Source organism: Triticum aestivum, chromosome 3D (assembly GCF_018294505.1).
Source record: "Triticum aestivum cultivar Chinese Spring chromosome 3D, IWGSC CS RefSeq v2.1, whole genome shotgun sequence".
Taxonomy (NCBI): domain Eukaryota; kingdom Viridiplantae; phylum Streptophyta; class Magnoliopsida; order Poales; family Poaceae; genus Triticum; species Triticum aestivum.
Window position 1 is genome coordinate 45,496,564 of NC_057802.1, and position 18,574 is coordinate 45,515,137.

Genomic DNA, 18,574 nt, shown 5'->3' on the forward strand with positions numbered 1-18,574 from the left:
CGTAAAACCCATGAGAGTAACAACAAACGGAAGAAAAAGCAGAAAACCGTAAACCCATGAAGAAACAAAAATACAAAAAAGAAAACCAAAATAACAGAACGAAAACCAAACGAACTCGAACGAAAAACCAGCGAACGTAAAAGAGCAAACGAAAATTGGCCGGCCCATAGCTACCGCACGCCCATGGCCATTTCCCATCTCCCTGGGGCCCGACGAAAAAAAAGAGCGGGAGCGAGCACGCTGCGCGCCGGCCGCCTGGCCATTTCCCATCGGCCATTTCCGTCGCCGCGTCCCGGTTTCGAAAAGAGTTTCGTCCCCAATCTCTTCCCCCTCTCTCGGACCCGTCGCGCCGCCGGCGAGAGAGAGATCCCCGCCGAAATTCCGGGAGAGACCCCCGCCGCGATGCCGAGAAGGTGGCAGGTCTGGGGCCGGCCCGACGGCAGCCAAGTCTGGATCCCCGCCCCCGACCCCGACGCGCCGCCACCGCCGCCCGCCGCGGCCCCGCCTCCTCCGCCGGGGCGCGCGGCGGGGACAGCCGCCGCTTCACTCGAGGACGCGCCGGTCAAAGGTACGGCCCTATCGTTCTTTCATTGGATTCCGTCGTAGAAATGGCGGTGGATACTGACGTGACTGGCCCCTCTCCTGCTTCCTCTTTCTCCGATCCGAAACCCTAGGCCGGGGCGCTGCTGACGGATGCCGCGTCGAGTCCATGGCCGACCTCCTCGTCCAAGGTACTCTGCCTCCTCCCTTCACCTCTTCTATTTGGTCCTGTCACTCTGTCAGTGTGAGCAACTGAGCACGCGTGTGCCCCTACCTGCATCCTCGCCTATTGAAATGGCTGCGCGCGTGCTCAAGCATCTCTAACCGATCCCTATATGGCCTTATCCTCTAACTCCTCAAATTTGCTCCTCTAAAAATTGGCGGTTCCTAGCCGAATCCTTAAACTTAACTCCTTCAAAAAAAACTAAACACAAATTCATGCAAATTTGATTCAAACTAGTTCATCAAACTCGATTTGAACTCGATTCAGACTAGTAGCATAAACTATATTACTACATAAATTTAATGGAAATCTAAACTAAAATTGCATAAAAACTAAAATCCGACAAATCGGTATCGAAGGGGAAGTTGAACCGCGCTGATGCGCCGTGGAGGTGCATTGACTACATATCGTACGCCTGCGCCGCAGACTGGTAGGAGCCGATACAGATGCGGCGGTGGGTTTCGCGGTCCGTGATCTCGGCCATCCACGTCAACTATGACCACTGTCGCACGCCGAGGCACCTACTCTGTGGCGCCGGTGGCGGTGTCAGGTCGGGGAACCAGGAGGAGGACGCTCCGCCGCGGGAGGATCCGCCACGACCTCAGGCTTCGGACGACTATGCATGGAGGCGTGGATCTACGCGTCTAATCGGCGGCGGTGACCTGCGACGGTTGGAGCTGGCCATTTGGGCGGGACGGCGCTGAAGTGGATGCGGGGGCTCGTTGACGGGGATGCGGGGTGCTAAGTAGGGTTCCTGAAGGGATTGGGCGGTGCTCGAGTGGATGCGGTGGCTCACCGACGGGGATGTGGGGTGCTAAGTAGGGTTGCCAAAGGGATTGGGCGGCGCCTGAATGGATGAGGTCGAGGGGAAATTTTGTACTCCATGAGTGGGCGGCCGAGTATATTAAGAGCTGGTGCAGCTGCAGAGTAAATTTTTTACTCCTCTAACGCCGACAAGGGATCGGTTAGGTGCGGTTTAGAGGAGCAAAACCGGAATTTTACTCCTCTAACGCCGACAAGGGATCGGTTAGGTGCGGTTTAGAGGAGCAAAACCAGAATTTTACTCCTCTAACGCCTTTTAAGGGATCGGTTAGAGATGCTCTTTCTTATGTGTATACCGTCTTAGCGTTTGAACGCAAATATAACACAACATGCTTTTTAAAAAGCTGGTGATTGGCCTGTTGTTACTGATGCGATCTGCAGCTCGGAACAAGCTACTCGAAGGTGATGGGATGGCCGGAGCAACCGTCGATGCTGGAAAAGGTGAGCTGTTCTGCACTGCATCGGGAAGACCGGTGTCTGTCAGTGAGAGAGCTATAAGGAGGGCCAGGGCGTTGGTCGGGGAGGAGGTGGAGAAGGCTGGCATTAAGAGAAGTAAGAGCTTATGTGTCCAACTTTTGGTTTGCTTTGGTCAAATTGTTCCGTTGTCCGTTTCTGCATGTTTTGTGCTGGGCTGACCAGATTTTGTGTTTCAGAGCAATCATTTGGCGATGTATCTGATGTAGAGGGCGAATTGAGAGAAATGGACGCCCCATTTAGAGGTAGGACTTGCTTTCACCTTTTTCTCTGTACAGACAAGATTGAATGTTGCAACAATAGCCACAGAGTGCCTTGGTTTGATAGCTGTACGAACTTTATTTTCTTGAGGTTATGCATCACTATCAGTTTTCCATCTTAGGAAATTTAGGTGGAGTGCATAACACCGCCATGCCCCCATTGTTCCAAACTGGATCAGGAAAAGCGGTCTTGCCGGGCAGGAACTCAATCCAGAAGGCAAGAGCTATTTTAGAAGGTAGGAAGTTTGACACCTGTTTACTTTCTATGTAAATGCTGAAAGTGCTTTGTTATCACTTTGTTCATGTTGACATTTATATGGCTCGGAGTAGTTTAGGATTTGTCCATCCTCTGTATTGTTAGAAATCATTTCATAATTAATAAAACTAGAATATTTATCAAATTACCCAGATTTTCTGCAGCTGCCTGACTATTTGTTATACTTACAACTGAAGATATATTTAGATGTGCTTAGCTTGTTGAGCATTTCTACTTCATAGTAATATACAGTGACTTAACATAATTTTATACTTTTATTTATACTAATTAGGGTCCACCAAATTGATGGCTGTACATTTCTTTTTGTTTGTGAGAACTTCTGGTATATTTTCCAGTTTTGCTTAGCAATTTTTTTCAAAGGTGTCACTTTTGTTGCACAATAGATGTTGATAGTGCTGCTGGTGCCGTACAACCAATGTTCCGTACTGGAATGGGTAGGCCGGTTCCTGTGAACCGGACCTTTATTGATAAGGCAAGAGCTGTTTTGGAGGGACAAACAGCTGCAGAACAAGGCCATTCTGATGAGAGTAATAAGAGTTTTGGATAGTTTCTTAAAGAAATAAATTCCAAGCAGGCCTTAAATTTTTTAATAACTGACCCCTCTGTCAGCAGGTGTGGACGGCATGGAACAGTTTCCATTGTTCCAAACTGGCTCAGGAAGAGTTGTATCAGTCAGTTCTGCATCTGTTCAGAAAGCTAAGTCTGTGTTGAAGGATAATAATACAAGCGAGGGTGAGCTTTGCTTATTCTGCTATTTGAATTCGGAGCAAATGATCTTGCCTAGTTATTGTGAAACGCACGCCTTTTTTGGTGGCCTAACCAGCCTATGATGTTCCAAACTGGTTCAGGCAGACCAGTCACGATCAGTGAAAGATCCATTGAGAGATCTAGAGCTGCGGCGAATGAGGGAGATGCAGAAAAGAGCGGTAAGATTGGAGTACCTGGGTCTTTTAAAAAAGCTTGGACTATCTGTCTTTTGATTTATCTAAACAGCTACACACCATTGTTTCTAAGTGGTACTCTTTGTGTAGGACATTGGGATACTGGTTGCCAGTTCCCAATGTTCCAAACAGGATTAGGGAAGCCTGTTGCTGCGAGCTGGAGCTCGGTTCAGAAGGCAAGCGCAGTATTGGGGGAAGAAAAAACTAAAACAACTGGTACATAGACATATGGCCTTGTTATTTGTTTGTGTGACGTTAATGCAGAAGATAAACATTTTTTCTTTGTATTCTTTGAGATTCAGGACACGGAGATAGCAGTGTTTGTGCCACAACTCTTCAAAGTGAAACACCAAGGTCTGTTTTGATGAGTAGCAGTTTGATCATGACTGATAGAAGTGTTACACCGAATGGAGATAGCGCAATGCAAGGTACTTGACTTTCTCAAGTTGACTTTGTCTGTGTTACCGACACATCTGGGGTGTTGTTCCTCATATATTGAACATTCTTTTTCAGTCACTCGAATAGAGAAAAGCCAAGAGGGTGGCAACCACTTGCCCTTGTTTCAAACTGGGTTAGGGAGGCCAATTGCTATAAGTAAGAGCTCAGTTAAGAGGGCAACTGCAGTTCTGGAGCCAAGGAATATTGCAAAGGAATTGGAAGGTAAATTGCTCTCTAAACACACAACATGGTTCAAGTGTGCTCTCTTGTCACTAAATTTGTGATAAATGTGCATTTATATTTACTGACAATAAATTTTCTGTCTGTAAGATGAAGCTCATTTAGATGGTGGCCATGACACTCCCATGTTCAAAACTGGATTAGGAAGGTCTATCTTAGCAAGTGATGAATTGTGTATCTTAGAGGCTGAAGAAGCAGTCAAAAGTGGTACTTTCATGTTCCGAATTAAGAGTTCTTGCACATGGGTGTAAAAAAGTAGGTTTCTTTTAAAGTCTGCACTCAGTTAACAATTGCTTCGTATGTGCAAACCAGTAAACAATTACGACGGAGAAGCCTTTGTTGAAGAGGCAGCGTTCCAAGCTGGAATACAAAAGTTTGTACCCCAAAATAGAAGTTCAAGTCATAAGGCCAGTATGCTTTTGGAGCAACGAAACTTCACGGAGAAAGGTAGTTTTTGGAATCATTGGGTTATATAGTGGGGTATTTACAGAGTTCTTTACATTTGGGTTTTGAAAGTAACTTGAGACTCCTTTTCCCATTACTTTGACATACGCGATATTATTTTGGAAGGATACGAAGACTGTGGAGGTCAACTACCCATGTTTCGAACCGGATCTGGAAAGTCAGTCTTGATTAGTGAAAGCTCAATGCAGAAAGCAAAGGCTGTTCTGGAGGAAGAAGTCAAAATAAACAGAGGTATAACAGCTGATCGAACTTTTCTGAGACTTCACTGATGCAGCCACTGCTACTTTATTTCAATAGAAGATAGTATAAAAGTTCGGTGTGCATGTCTAGTTGAAATGTCTATTCTCAAACTAGCCCTTTAGTTCATTTGTACAATACCGCTCAGCCCATAGGTTAGCTAGCCATCACACATTCTGTTATAGCAGTGCTAGACTTTCGACGCAGCTGTTTATTGCTAGACTGGTGTGCTAATCCCAAGGTTCTGTAATGCTTTTTAGTAAAAATTGGACCAACTTAGCAGAAGTGAAGCCTAGCACCGAACGACCAATGTGTAACCTGATTATGTTGCAGCTTTCATTTAGAATGGTACACTTATTGCCTTCGACTTTTGAGGCAGCTGTTTAGCCTATTCTGTCTAGAATGTATCATTCTTAAATCATAATAAGCAAATGTATGATTCAATAGTACCAAATGTCAAGCATACAGTGTATGATCACGGTGAGCTGTCCAATGATCAAGTCAGGCATTGGAGTGGCATGTTGATGTGGTAACATGCATTTCTTTATTGCATAATATTAGTGCATTTTAATTTGTACACATTTGCCATTTAAAGAGGTCTGATCGTGAGTTATTCTTTGTAGATAATCATAATCTCCTTAACTTGGACAAAAATATTCCTGTCTTTGCTTCACCTCTCAAGACAAGCTGTGCAAGAACAGTTATTATATCTTCAGCTGGTGTATCTCGAGCTGCTACTTTGTTGGGCTTGGAGGAGAATACCCTTTCAACACAATTTTTTGGACATGTGGGCGATAAGCTTGGCACAAAAATAAATTTTGAACGGAAAAATCCAGAACAGAGGCTTGGCCTTGCATCTGGTCCAACAGAAAACCAAGTGCATAAGGAACCACACCGGCCATTTGAACTTTCTAATAACACAGTTTCTGATTCTGGTGAGCATTCTATCAGATTCAGTACCGCGGGAGGCAGATCAATGGCTATTCCTAGTGATGCACTTCAACGCGCGAGAAGCCTTCTGGGTGAATCTGATATTGTGGTTTCAACAAATAATATAGTAGGCCGCCCTTTGGCATCTGCATGTAATGTTGAGATGCCAAATTTAACTGTCGCCCCAAAAGGTGGACCTGATTTATCAAAAATAAGTAGGGTCAATGGAAAAACCGAACTTGCAACATATTCCCACCAGACAATGTCTGATAGGAAGCACACTGGATCCTTTGAAAATGCTGTACCTGCTATCCCGGCGACTAACAAACAACCCAATATGTTTCATGTTGGGAGTTGCTCAATCAGTGAAATTCCAAAGATCCCGAAGCCCTCTTCCATGCGTTTATCTGAAACTGACAATGCAAGTGACACTAAAGATAAGACCCAGCGACTCCATATGCCAGCTGGACCGTTGGTTGACATTAGTAACTTCATGGGTACACATTCTGGAAATATTGACCATGCTGTTAATGACAAGAGAAGAATTGAGGGAAGAAACTCTGCATCTTCCTTTAAACGCCCCCGCTCTTCCAGATAGATCCTTTGATTTGCATCCCTGTTAGCAGGCTGTAAACTCCTTGAGCCATGCTTTTGCTATGCCCTTGCTGACAATGGTAGGTTCATCGCGCCTATACCTCAGGTGTTATATTTCATGTTTTATGTATAAATGAATCTCCTAATGTGTATCTTTGTTGCAGTGAGTTTGACACTGCAGGTGTTGTTTTGCATGCTGGCGACGTTTATTTATGCAGCAGCCAGAAAAGGCAGTGGCTCTTTTTGACAGATGGATATAAATTTATCTCGACATCACAGTCCAGAGCAAGATGATTGTCTTCTAGCAGTAAGCTTTTCTTGCCTAACTGCCGGCGATGACTGCTTTTTTCCGTTACGCCCTTTATGGAAAAAGAGAAGGTTATTTCTTAAGAAAGCTCACCATGGAGTAATGGACGCTGCTGCTTTTGGAAGCAATGTAGAAAATGTTGGAAATTCTGCAGAGTTTGCTGTCCTCACTGGATGCTCACTGGTAGTTGTTGAAATGTGTATTGTAGGATGTATAGCATGCGCGTGAGTTCGTGTCCTGATCCGGTTAAGTTAGGCTTGATCTCCTCTGTACAGGCTGTAGTAAACGTCGAGATCAAAGCCCATAACGACTGGTTCGTAACTTCTGTAATCTCCTGGCCTCGAACCTTTTTATAACGTGCATGCATCCTTGCTGATCGCATACACTTCCACCTAGTTTTACATGATAATCAAAGTCCTCTCTCTTCAACCTTCTGCTTTCAGTAGGCGCATGCCTCCTTCGCTAGCGTGTTTGACATTGTTTATCCCCTTCTATAGCAGAAATATTTAGTTCATGGAGTACATGTGAATTGCTTCTGCATTTGATTTGCGTTAACTTTTGATTAGAATTGAATTGTTCATACTCGCACCAATTTTCTTGGGTTCATTATAAGATTTTAGTTCATTAACCTAGGCTACAATCGCTGCATGGTTTTTTTTACCAGTCTCCACACTGACAGCAGTACACGAAAGACGATCTAATCTAATGCATTCAAGTCCTTGCTAGCTAGCCGAACAAGCAACGTAGGTTGTGACGAAGAAACGACAGTATGCTCTTGTTGACGTTTTCTTTTGTGGCAGGTCAGGGTGCAAGCGGCGCGGGTTGCCCGCAATCCCGCAAAGACCGCCCCGCATAAAACATGCTTTGCGGTAACCTGCGGGTAACTGCATAGTTATGCGGCCACTTGCGGGCTGTCCGCCGGAACCCACTATGTGCCCGCATAGCCATTCCAGTTTGTATTAGAATCTCAGATGTTGTACGTGTGCATTAGAATCTAGAATCCTGTTTGCATGAGTTCCACTTCCCAGCGCCGACGGCGGCCGCTCCTCCAGCTTACGGACACTGGGTTCAGGCACACATACTTCAAGTTGTCCGGCGTCGACATTGACGTGTACATGGGAACCCGCGCCGCCATCATCGTGCCCAACGGTGCAGGCAAGTCCACCCCGCAGAAGTGCTCTCCGGATGGCACCTGATCAGTCTCTCCGGATGGCAGAAGATGCGCGTGGTGCTCGCCTCCATGGCATTGAGGAACTGCACGATGCTGCTCCTGGAGCTGTACGAGCCCATGAACTATCTGGACATGCTGGCTGAAGCACTGTGCGAGTTCACGGCATGGGTCATGTTGGCAACACTCAAGGCTCAGTTCTCGGTCGTGCGAGGACCAAGAGGGCAGCGAGGTGCGGGTGGCGCAGCCGCCTGGTCGGCCGATGAGAACGACGACTAACCATGTGTATTAGCAAGACAATACTAAGATTATGCGGGCTGGCGGCTCCCGCTTAACCCGCACGTCCCGCATCATGGTCACCCGCGTAGCCCACATGTCGGGTGCGGGCAAGATTGCGGGACTGCAGGACGACCGCAACCCGTCCCACTTGCACCCTGAGTGGCAGGCGACTGGGCTTGCCCCATAGGCATCGTCGATGGCGAGGGTTCAAGGACGTTCCGCGCAAAGACGATGGCGCCCGACTTCTCCTCGATTACAATGAAGGCAAACGGAACGAAATCCACAGGAACCGGCCGCGGTTGCTTGGGCGCGCTTTTGCCAACCATCATAGACGCGGTGACGGCTGCGGCCTTGGTTCGTCCTCGTTCACCTCGATGACCGCCTTGTGGATGATCCCGCTCAGACCCAACGGCCTGCCGGTGCCGTCGTCCTCCACCATGTCGGACAGGTCTGCTTCGTTTTCGTCGAACGCCACCTCGAGTCCCAACTCCCGGAGAATGCCCGACATGTCTGCCGAGAAGGCCAGCTTGAATCTGGGCAGCCTGAGCTTGCCGACCGGGACAAGGCTCGTCGGAAGGTGTGAGCCGATGAACTCCGGGCACGACGCCATCATCTCAACAAGGGCATGGAGCCCGTCACGGGCGTCCGGGAGGAAGATGCACATCGAGAAGGGCGAAGGCCGCTTGCGTCCTTCCTTGTACCGGAGCTTGAGCACCTTAAACCCTCTGTGGCAGGCGATGTACTGCTGCCCAAAACCCCGCATGAAGGGGACGTGGAAGGTGCTGCCGTTGAGGCGGCGGAACTTGTCGTCCAGCGGTGTTCTCCTCGCGGAAGGGCACGTGCCACCTGCCCTTGAAGTAGACGGCGTTGGCGACGACGACGTCGGTCTCGGCGGACACTTGCCCGTCGGCGAGGATCGAGTCGATGAGGTCGTTCGTCGCCGCCGCCGCCCACGCGTTGATCCGCTTCACGGCTTCTCCTGGCTGCATCGTGATCGATTAGAAATTTAATAAGATTGTGTGCCAAACATGAACAAATGCTGATGGACAGATCAGAGCCAAAGGCTGCAGACGTGATGTCGTGCGAGCTCGCTGGCTGAGGACGAGGGCTATGTCTGGGGCTTGCTTGGCGGCGGCCTTCGGTAGTGACGAGGTTGTGTCCCCTTGGTCCACTGGGACTGGCTGGGGACGTAGGTGTGGGCGCTTCCTAGTTCCTACCATGCAGGCGTCAACCCAGACTCGGTGGCTGATGCCAGGCTAGGAGTGGAAGGATGCACTTTCTACTCTTCCTCGCGTGGTTGATGCACTGTCATGTGGACGATTGGTGGTCTCTCACACATGGATGCCTGGGCGGCGGCCTTAGATGGCGGTCCGCATGGTTGGCTCTCCGGCAAACATCATGGCGGCTGTGGTGGCTATGCCTCTTGGCCGTGTGGGCCGCGAGGGGTGTAGTATCAGATGGCTCGGGCTTGCTCCTTGTCGATGGCAATGGCAACGCCCAAATCTGGATCTGGAGGCCAGTGCTCGGCGCGGTTGTCCTGGGCATCTCGTGGTAGCATGGGTGAGCTGCTGAGCGAAAGCTTTGCGCTTTGGCGGCGGCGCCCACGGGTGTCGCTCTCCTCTTGAGGGCGTCGTTATGGTTCTCCTCTCCGTGCTAGGATTCCGGGCGAAGTCCCTTGTCCGTCTTGGTCTCGGTAGCGGCTCCGCTTTGTGTCGTTTCCCATTTTGGGGTGTTGTCGTGGTGGTTTGGTGTCCTAGGGCATACCGTGTCATTGTATTTAGGCCTCCCAATGTTATTTCTCGGGAGCATAGTTGCATGTGTTTATGTTGTCTGATTGTCTCACGATCTGCTTTGTAAGAGAACTTCCTCATTACCTTGTATCGTTCGATCGTATAGTTTGGTCTATGTTTTATCTATAAAATGGGGGAGTGAGCATGTTTGGAGAGAGTGACTAGGTTATTTTGGTGTGTGTGTGGGGGGGGGGGGGGGGGGGGGAGCGGAAAGCTAGGTATATCGATACCACACTTTTGGATTGCTATTTTGTATTGTTGCATGAGGCTGGTCGTAATGGGAGTATCATAGGTAGTATTATGCATGCCAACTAAGCAATGTTGATGAGGTGGCATAGAATTAAATAAAGAAAGAGATGCTTGAGTATCATATCATGATACCGTATCATATTAAATGATGTGCTACTTTGTGTCATGCATTACAATAAATGTAGTCCTATATGATACCATGCATTACGGATGTAATATCATACACTAGTATCATACGCATGATACTAGCATATGATACTCCGCATTACAACCAGCCTGATTTAAAATAGCGCGCTGCACGGTAAGGGGCTTTGGTTCAAACACATAAACAAACATATTAAATAGCGCGCTATAAGACATAGCCCAAAGCTATGATTGCTAACAAGTGAGGTGTTGACTGCTGAGGATCACATGGCGCGGCTACCACAGGTCAGGAGCACGAAGTTAAGATGTTTTGAGTTCATTTTGCCTAGTATAGTTTTCAGCATTATTAATTTTTCCAAATGCATGCAGCAGGAGATCATTGCAGTTAATTGGGTTAATATGACCTGTGAGGCTAATCATAGTGGGGATAACATAACCGGTAACATGCAATTGGGACTAGCAAACATGCTTATGTGGCACACAATTAAATAAGAGAGTGAGGGTTATAGTTACATAGGTAGATACCGTATCATGTTAAATGCTATGCTACTTTGTATCATGCATGGCAATAGATATGGTAATCTATGATACTACTTTATGATACTATACACTGTGAAGGTAGTATCATATACTAGTATCATATGCATTATACTAGTATATGTTACTCCCTACTATAAGTAGCCTGAAGCATGTTCTTCTCTGACAAAACAACATGGCTGCACTTACGTTGGATGGCATCTCACGCGAAGTCCCAAGGAATCGGATTCCCCCGTCGGCTATCAGAGGTCGTTAATCTAGAGAAGTCTCAAGCAGTTGACCGTGTAATTACTCACCAACTAATAGTTCTTGTCACTACACGGGCTCCCAACGTGGCTTGCACGTTCAAGAAATACTAAAAAAAAGTACCCCATTTTACTCCACTAGTGTAGCAGCCAGTAGTAGGATATGGTAGCGGCATGAATACACCAGCGTGGCCAATAAGCCAACAAGTCAACGACTGTGTCCATAGGCCACGAGACGAGGCGCCCCTTTTGCAATCGGACTCCAACGATTGGCGTGTTTTGCAATCTGAATCCAGTCACGCCTTCTGCGCCGGGAAGCACTCCAACCGAGTTTGCGCGGTTAAATTCGACAGGGCCAACGCTCTGGGGTCGTCACCCCCCTTCTCTCTGTAGCTCATAACTCCTACCCTGAGCACGAGCAGAGCAGCTCCCGGACCATTCCTCTGGCCACAACCGCGCCGAGCTCAAGGTTTGAACCAACATCTGTCTAGCTGCTTTAGATTATCAAGTGTGAGCATGGTTCTAGTGATGATTGTCACTGCCCTTTCAATCATCTATCGGCATTGGTTGTGAACTGCAGGTCAGGCGTGTGTGTGGCCATGAGTTTACCAGGGAAGAATCCTCCGGCCGTGGCTGGAGGAATGCAGCAATGGCTCTCAACCATCGTTATGTCGGTGGCGGCTCTGCTGCTGACCCTGGGGCCTACACATGCTCAAGGTACGGCGTTAGCTAGTTCACTCCCCTGCTTGATCTACGCACAACATCTTACAGAAACGAATGAAATTTGTTGTCAACTCTACCGGTAGTACATTACACAAACTGAATGTAAGTTCATTGTGTAGGTACCTGTGATATCTTTCGTGGGAAGTGGGTTCCTGATTCTTCAGGGCCATTGTACACAAGCAGCTCTTGTCCTCTGATCATACGCGCGGAGAACTGCCAGGCGAACGGGCGGCCGGACAAGGGGTACGAGAACTGGAGATGGAAGCCCGAGCAGTGCGCTCTCCCGCGCTTCGATGCAAGGAAGTTTCTGAAGATGATGAGGGGCAAGACACTTGCTTTCGCCGGGGATTCGATCGCTCAGAACCAGATGGACTCTCTCCTTTGCATCCTATCGCAGGTGACCACACACTTCACTGGCATACTAGTAGTACTACTGATGGTTTGATGTTGGCAGCGTAATTAGTCTACAAGTAGGTTGTTTAGCAATGATGCATTCTAATTTGAGTGTTAGCTCGTAAAAACGTCTTATATTATGGGACGGAGAAAGTAGACGATTGTTCGTGCTTATCAACTATGTATATAAGAAAATCAGTTTGTCTAATTCACATCTAGATATTTTCTAAGGATGTCACATCTAAGCTTCCACAAATAACGTAGCACCAAAGAACAAATAAAAAGCTGGGACAAAAAAAAGCAGACCACAAACACAATGTGTCACATCTAGATGTGTCCTATACAAACCCCTAAGAAAATTGCAGTCCTTTATTTTTCACGTGGGAGAATTTGGGATAAAGTCAAAATAAGCCTATCATTAAGTAGCAGGATAGTTATTGTGTTGAGTACTTGAGCCGGGGGAAGCAAAGTAATTTCCCGAATTCCCTTTCTTTTAACATAGTACACACGCACGCCCTATCTTCATGAGCAAGTCCGAGAGACCGAGTCATCACATCATCTTGAGATTGACAAAGTCACCACAGGCGCCTCCGTAACCGATGGGAACGTCTTCTCCCATTGAACGCACATCGGCGGAAAGATTGGAATTAATCCCAAAAATGCAAGCACCAGTGCCAAGTCTAGGACTTGAATCCTCGTGGGCTGGTTTAACCACATATAAAGTTCCCTTTTCTCGCGCCTTTTTATTGGAAAGACAAGTTCTATCGCCGCTTGATTACCTTGGTTTTTGTCTTGAACCGTTTATGGCAGTCCCAATGCACTACATCTAAAGCTATACTATATTTATTGACTTTAAATAGGTAGTTAGATTTATTTGAGCTGAATAGATAGTTAGATATAGTATCCCAGCTTCATGGAGGCCGGTTTTTTGAAAAATTCAAATTTCATCAAAATTCATATTTTTACATTTCAAAACATTCTGAAAAAAATATAGATATACATGGAGGCATAATGCACAAGTGTATAAATCTTCAGGACGAAATACTTTGAAATGAGGGTTGTGAAAAAAAAAGACCTAGGATTTTTTAACACATGATACTATTCATCCTCTCAGACCATGAATTTGTCTTTTTTTTACAAGTCGCATTTCAAGGTATTTCATCCTGAAATTTTACACACGTACACATGACATCCTTGTTTACTTGTACAATCGTTTTCAGTTTTTTTAAACTGGAAAGTTCAAATTTTGTTTTTTTAGAAAAAAATCGGCCTCCATGGGGGTCGAGAGCCAAAACGACTCACTCGCACTATATGTTGTACCTAAAACAACCCTAATTTAATATCTTTTGTGAGAGAAAATTTGTGAGATGTCTTGAATTTGGTGCTAAGATCCATATCCAGATTAAGATAAAGTTGCTCTTCCTTTTCTCATTAAATAGGATGCCGTGTGAAATTTTAACCTATGAAACCAATGCTAAAATACAAGCGTTGGAACTGCCCTAAGAATAAGCCCTTGCGTGGTTATGCAGATAACCTTTCTATTTAGAATTGCTTCAAACTGTTCGTATTTTCTCAAAGTTAAGACCGTCACATTTTAGAAAACCTTGACTTACGATTATGACGAGTTTTAAGAGAGGTAAGAGGATAGTTTAATCTAGCCATTGATTAGTTGAGGGCAATTTTGACCATACAAATACGATAAGTACAACAATGAAATAAGGAGGAAATATTCTTGATTAATCTAGTGATCTCTCTCTCTCTCTCTCTCTCTCTCTCTCTCTCTCTACAAACACAAGAGTTTACCCTCTACCAAAACATAGACTTTTATTTATACAATATATGTTCCTTTAAAGTAAACTATGCACACATGTGTTTTTTTTGCGAGATACATGTGTATATGCATCTTGAAGTATGGGTATTTTTTTCTTAATATTATGACATCCCCACGATCTTGGAATATAAATCATGTGATATATAATCACGTAAACGCCACTTCAATGTTTAAGTATTATATTTTTTGTACTTAAGCATACCAAATGATAATTTATATTTGCATGTGTTTCTAATGTCAAAAAAATAATTTCTATAAATTAATTACGTGGCTGATAACTAATAAATCAATTTATGTATTAAAAAATCACATATGATGTATGCATGTGCATTTCTTACCAACAACAAATCATTTGCTTAGTAGAATGTCCAGATTGTGATTTCTTAATATCACGACATCCCACGAATTTAGAAAAACAAAATCATATGATATATAATCACATCAACGCCACTTAAACATTCAAATATTATATTATTTATACTTAATTATTCCTAATTATAGTATATATATGTGTGTCTATTTCTAATGTCAAGAATATAGTTTATCTAAATTACTTACGTGCTGAATATATCTATTTAAAAAACTCACAAATCAGGATTTGTAAAAAAAAGATAACATTAACTGGAATTTACATATCTTTTCTTATTTTTATATTTGTTTGCCGGCAATCTTTCCTTATTTGACTTCATGATTTAGTAGCACTATAATTTATTCGTTTATTTGTCGAAGTGAAAGTCCATACTAGCCGCACATAATCATTGACAAACCTTACACCACAAAGAGGCAAGAGTAAGATTAGCCATCAGATAATAAAAAGTTAATGGGTCATATCAATCTGGGACCATCTTAAAAGAGCTCTATGATTACTAAGATTAAACTGAACTCTGAATAGGCTTTGTTGCTTCAAATTTCCTCCTTCCATATGCCATACTTATCTTTGTTCATATGTTTTTTCCCTATGATAACCGAAATGGCAAGACCAACGTTAAGAATTGTGCGTACATGTAGCTTATTTGTTAGAGTGGGATAATACATGATTTATTATCCTCAAGCGTGATATTTCATTTTTAACAGGTGGACACCCCAATAAACCTTAGCGATCGTAGGATGAGTAAGTGGATCTTCAATTCAACCTCAACAACTATCATCCGCATCTGGTCAGCTTGGCTATTACACAATTCAAAAGAAGCTGTGGGAATTGCTCCCGAGGGTCTTAATAAGGTTTTCCTCGATGTCCCAGATAAGACTTTGATGGAATTTCTTCCAAGTTTCGATGTGCTTGTCCTCTCTTCCGGACATTGGTTTGTCACACCATCAGCCTATATCCTGAATGGCAAGGTCATTGGAGGGCAGGGCTGGTGGCCTCTTCAAGCAGGAAAAATGCAGATGAACAACATTGATGCTTTTGGTGCATCCACTGAGACTTTCCTAACTGCTGTGGCTACTAACCCGAATTTCAAAGGTATAGCTATTTTGAGAACATACTCTCCAGACCATTATGAACGTGGGGCATGGAATGTAGGTGGATCATGCACTGGGAAGGTTAACCCCTTGGATAAGGCGGTGAAGGATGGATTCATAGATGCAATGTATGGAAAACAAGTTGCGGCCTTCAAAAAGGTAGTCAAGAATTCCGGGAAACAAAGTTCCAAGTTGAAACTGATGAGCATCACAAAACCCTTTGCCTTAAGGGTTGATGGGCATCCCGGACCATACACAAATGTGGACCCAAACAAGAAGACTCAAAGAGGGCCGGATGGAAGGCCTCCACCTCAGGATTGTCTGCATTGGTGCATGCCAGGACCTATAGATACATGGAACGAGATGCTATTTGAGACCATAAGAAGATAACTGGATGGATATGAGATTTGAAGAAAGAAGTCTTGATGGTTATACTTGCCATCACCTGACCTGATGTGTCCGATAGCGTTTGAGACAATGTCCATCTCGATGTTCTTTTACCGCAAATAATGATAGCTATATCCCTGCGGAGTGTATAGTAGAGACTCTTTTGGCATGATTGATCATGCGATTTAGATTTTCCAATTCAATCCGATTGATAAGAGAGGTTGACAGTTGATTTGTATCTTGTAAGGTTGTTGTACTTTTTGCATGACACGATTATTGCTGGAGTTGGACATATAATATGATAAATTGCCAAAAAAAATTTGGAACATCCAGTGGAACCATCGGAGAGCACTAGCGGTCATGCATGAGAATGAAACTAATGCAAAGAAGTGATTATTTGTGTTTTGCTAGTCTAAAACTACATTTTTTGTCGTCAAAACTAGCACAACGGTCCTCCCAACGGCGAGGGTATCACCTTTAGTATGTCAAATATATTATATTTATTTGAATCTTGTGAAGACACATTGTTCTCCTATTTATATATATACTACAAAATAGACCACCTTTTAGGCATTGATACATTGCCACAGGTGTAATTTTGACTCTATTTTGTACATGATTTTCTAGGAAATAACAAGATTGAGTAAAAAACTATTTTTTACAAAAATGTTCTAATGATATACAGTTAGGCATGGGGTTGCGAGGACATGAACCGAACCAACTTGAATCTTGTAGGCTTGCATGCTGGGAATGTTCTAATGTATATGCATATGCAACGGCCCAATACCTCAAATGTTAGAGATTTTGACACCTATTAAAGTGGCTCGCAACGGCCCCGATATCTCGGATCTCATATTTGCTGATGACGATCTCATTTTCTTCAAGGCGACTATTGGACAAGCAATTGTGGTGCAACAAGCCCTTGACTTGTTCCTGTTTATGCCCTAGAGACAATAATAATTATGTTATTATTTATTTTCATGTTTATAATTAATATTTATATTCTATGCTATGACTGCTATGGCTCTCAAACCTGTGAAAACCAAGAGGTTCAGACGAAAGCTCATTTGCATGTGTGACAGAGTCGATTCCGGCAGATCTCGGATAGGGGTTCCCAAACTAGTAGCCTAGATGTGATGGTAACATGGACAAGGGATTTTACCTAGGTCCGGGCTCTCCTAGGAGATAAAGACCGTACATCCTGCTTATGTTGTATTGATTTGGGATGGAGTACAAAGTACATGTTGATCTACCATGAGATAGTTGTGTGTCGTTACGAGCCCTACCTCTTGGTTTATATAGGTACCGGGAGGATGGTGGGGGTCTAGGATTGCAATTAGGCTGGCTACATAGAAGTTAATCGCATTGTAGACGACCTCTAAATCTTGGAGTATGCGCCAAGTCTTCGGGAGTATTCCTTTTACGCGCCATGGGCCGCCTTGACGTGGATCGCTGGTGAACCAGCATGGGGGCGTAGGGCCCGGCCCACCTGGCCGGGAAACAACGTGGGGAGTAACCCCTATCTGGGACACCATGAGTAGGCCCTGAACCAGTCTTCAGCTTGGGGACGGTCCTCGGATCTTCCAAGCTGTTGTTCGTCTAAGTGGTTATTCTTGAAAACCGATTCAACGAATCCTTGCGGTAGCCAACTTCTTGTTCGTCCAAGCGTATCCAAAGAGTTGTCACGTCCTTCTTTACTTTCTGACAGGTCCTTCGTCGTTCCAAACAATGTGGCATGCTTGTAGGAATGTAATTTATGAACAAAATTTTCAGCCACCGATGATCAACTCATCTCTTTGCTATGCATTTTGTTTCGGAGTTGAAAGTCCTTGAAATCCAAGAAACGTGGTAGTTAGCAATGTGCAGTGACAAGAGCACTGCTGTGCCCACGATCCATTTTTGCCCGATTTTGAGACGACGTCATATATCAGCCCTTGATATATCAGTCCAAATCATTGGAGTTTGTTGGATATATCATCGTCCTAGGATCGTAGTGTAAGGATGTGACTAGGGCACATCTAGATGTGACATAGACATAACTATGTCACATCTAAGATGATGTCACCCATGTTTGTTTCCCGTTGACAACTTCCTCTGGCTGTTTCGTTGTTTGTTTAGTTTGTTTTTTTATTTGATTGTCCAGCCAGTTTCTCGTTGCCGCACATAGCGCAGGCCTTCGCCACTGAGCCGGCTCACTGTACACACCCAAACGCGTTGTGTTTGAGCACGCGAAGTCATAAAAAATGCAGCGCGTAAAGCTTAAGAGTACCATGTGTGCCACTTTCTTTTGTTAGCATAAAACACGACAAATTAAGAAACATACGTGGATGCCTATAGGTTTAGAAACGGATGTAGTCAAGGTGAGAGCTTGTAGTTTAGTCCAGTACGTGTAAAGCTCGAGAGATGATTAGCATTTGTGAACAATTTTTAAAAAGGATCATTGTTTTAAATATTTGTACTTTTTTTTAAAACCACAATCATTTTTCTAAACTTGCGAGCATTTTTTGAAAAACGTGAACTTAATTTGATATTTTTGACCATTTTTTGAGAAACCCAAATAACTTTTGAATTTTTTTTTTCAAATTCCAAATACTTTTTGAAACAGAAAAATGAATAAGA

General features: G+C 44.6%; 2 protein-coding genes and 1 pseudogene across 9 annotated transcripts; 2 read left to right on the plus strand and 1 right to left on the minus strand.

The window, feature by feature from the left end:
* The first annotated feature begins 222 nt into the window (after window positions 1-222).
* On the plus strand, window positions 223-7,177 carry LOC123077263 (uncharacterized). Of its 8 annotated transcripts, none has more exons than XM_044499500.1 (16): window positions 229-568; window positions 675-731; window positions 1,967-2,137; window positions 2,239-2,304; window positions 2,442-2,555; window positions 2,980-3,123; window positions 3,209-3,328; window positions 3,445-3,522; window positions 3,628-3,753; window positions 3,834-3,965; window positions 4,051-4,197; window positions 4,306-4,422; window positions 4,528-4,662; window positions 4,795-4,911; window positions 5,541-6,521; window positions 6,606-7,177. In XM_044499500.1, the coding sequence occupies exons 1-15, from the start codon at window positions 403-405 to the stop codon at window positions 6,443-6,445; spliced, it is 2,595 nt and encodes an 864-aa protein (XP_044355435.1). In that variant the 5' UTR covers window positions 229-402; the 3' UTR covers window positions 6,446-6,521; window positions 6,606-7,177. The 8 variants fall into 8 exon arrangements, with proteins under 8 accessions (XP_044355439.1, XP_044355438.1, XP_044355435.1 ...); XM_044499499.1 differs by having other exon boundaries at window positions 2,451-2,555; window positions 4,786-4,911; XM_044499497.1 differs by having other exon boundaries at window positions 231-568; window positions 4,786-4,911.
* A 1,095-nt stretch (window positions 7,178-8,272) lies between these two features.
* LOC123076125 (putative serpin-Z5) lies at window positions 8,273-9,233 on the minus strand (annotated as a pseudogene).
* A 2,294-nt stretch (window positions 9,234-11,527) lies between these two features.
* On the plus strand, window positions 11,528-16,260 carry LOC123074037 (protein trichome birefringence-like 18). Its single transcript, XM_044496988.1, has 5 exons — window positions 11,528-11,629; window positions 11,741-11,877; window positions 12,003-12,280; window positions 15,182-15,569; window positions 15,630-16,260. The coding sequence occupies exons 2-5, from the start codon at window positions 11,760-11,762 to the stop codon at window positions 15,956-15,958; spliced, it is 1,113 nt and encodes a 370-aa protein (XP_044352923.1). The 5' UTR covers window positions 11,528-11,629; window positions 11,741-11,759; the 3' UTR covers window positions 15,959-16,260.
* The last annotated feature ends 2,314 nt before the right edge of the window (window positions 16,261-18,574 follow it).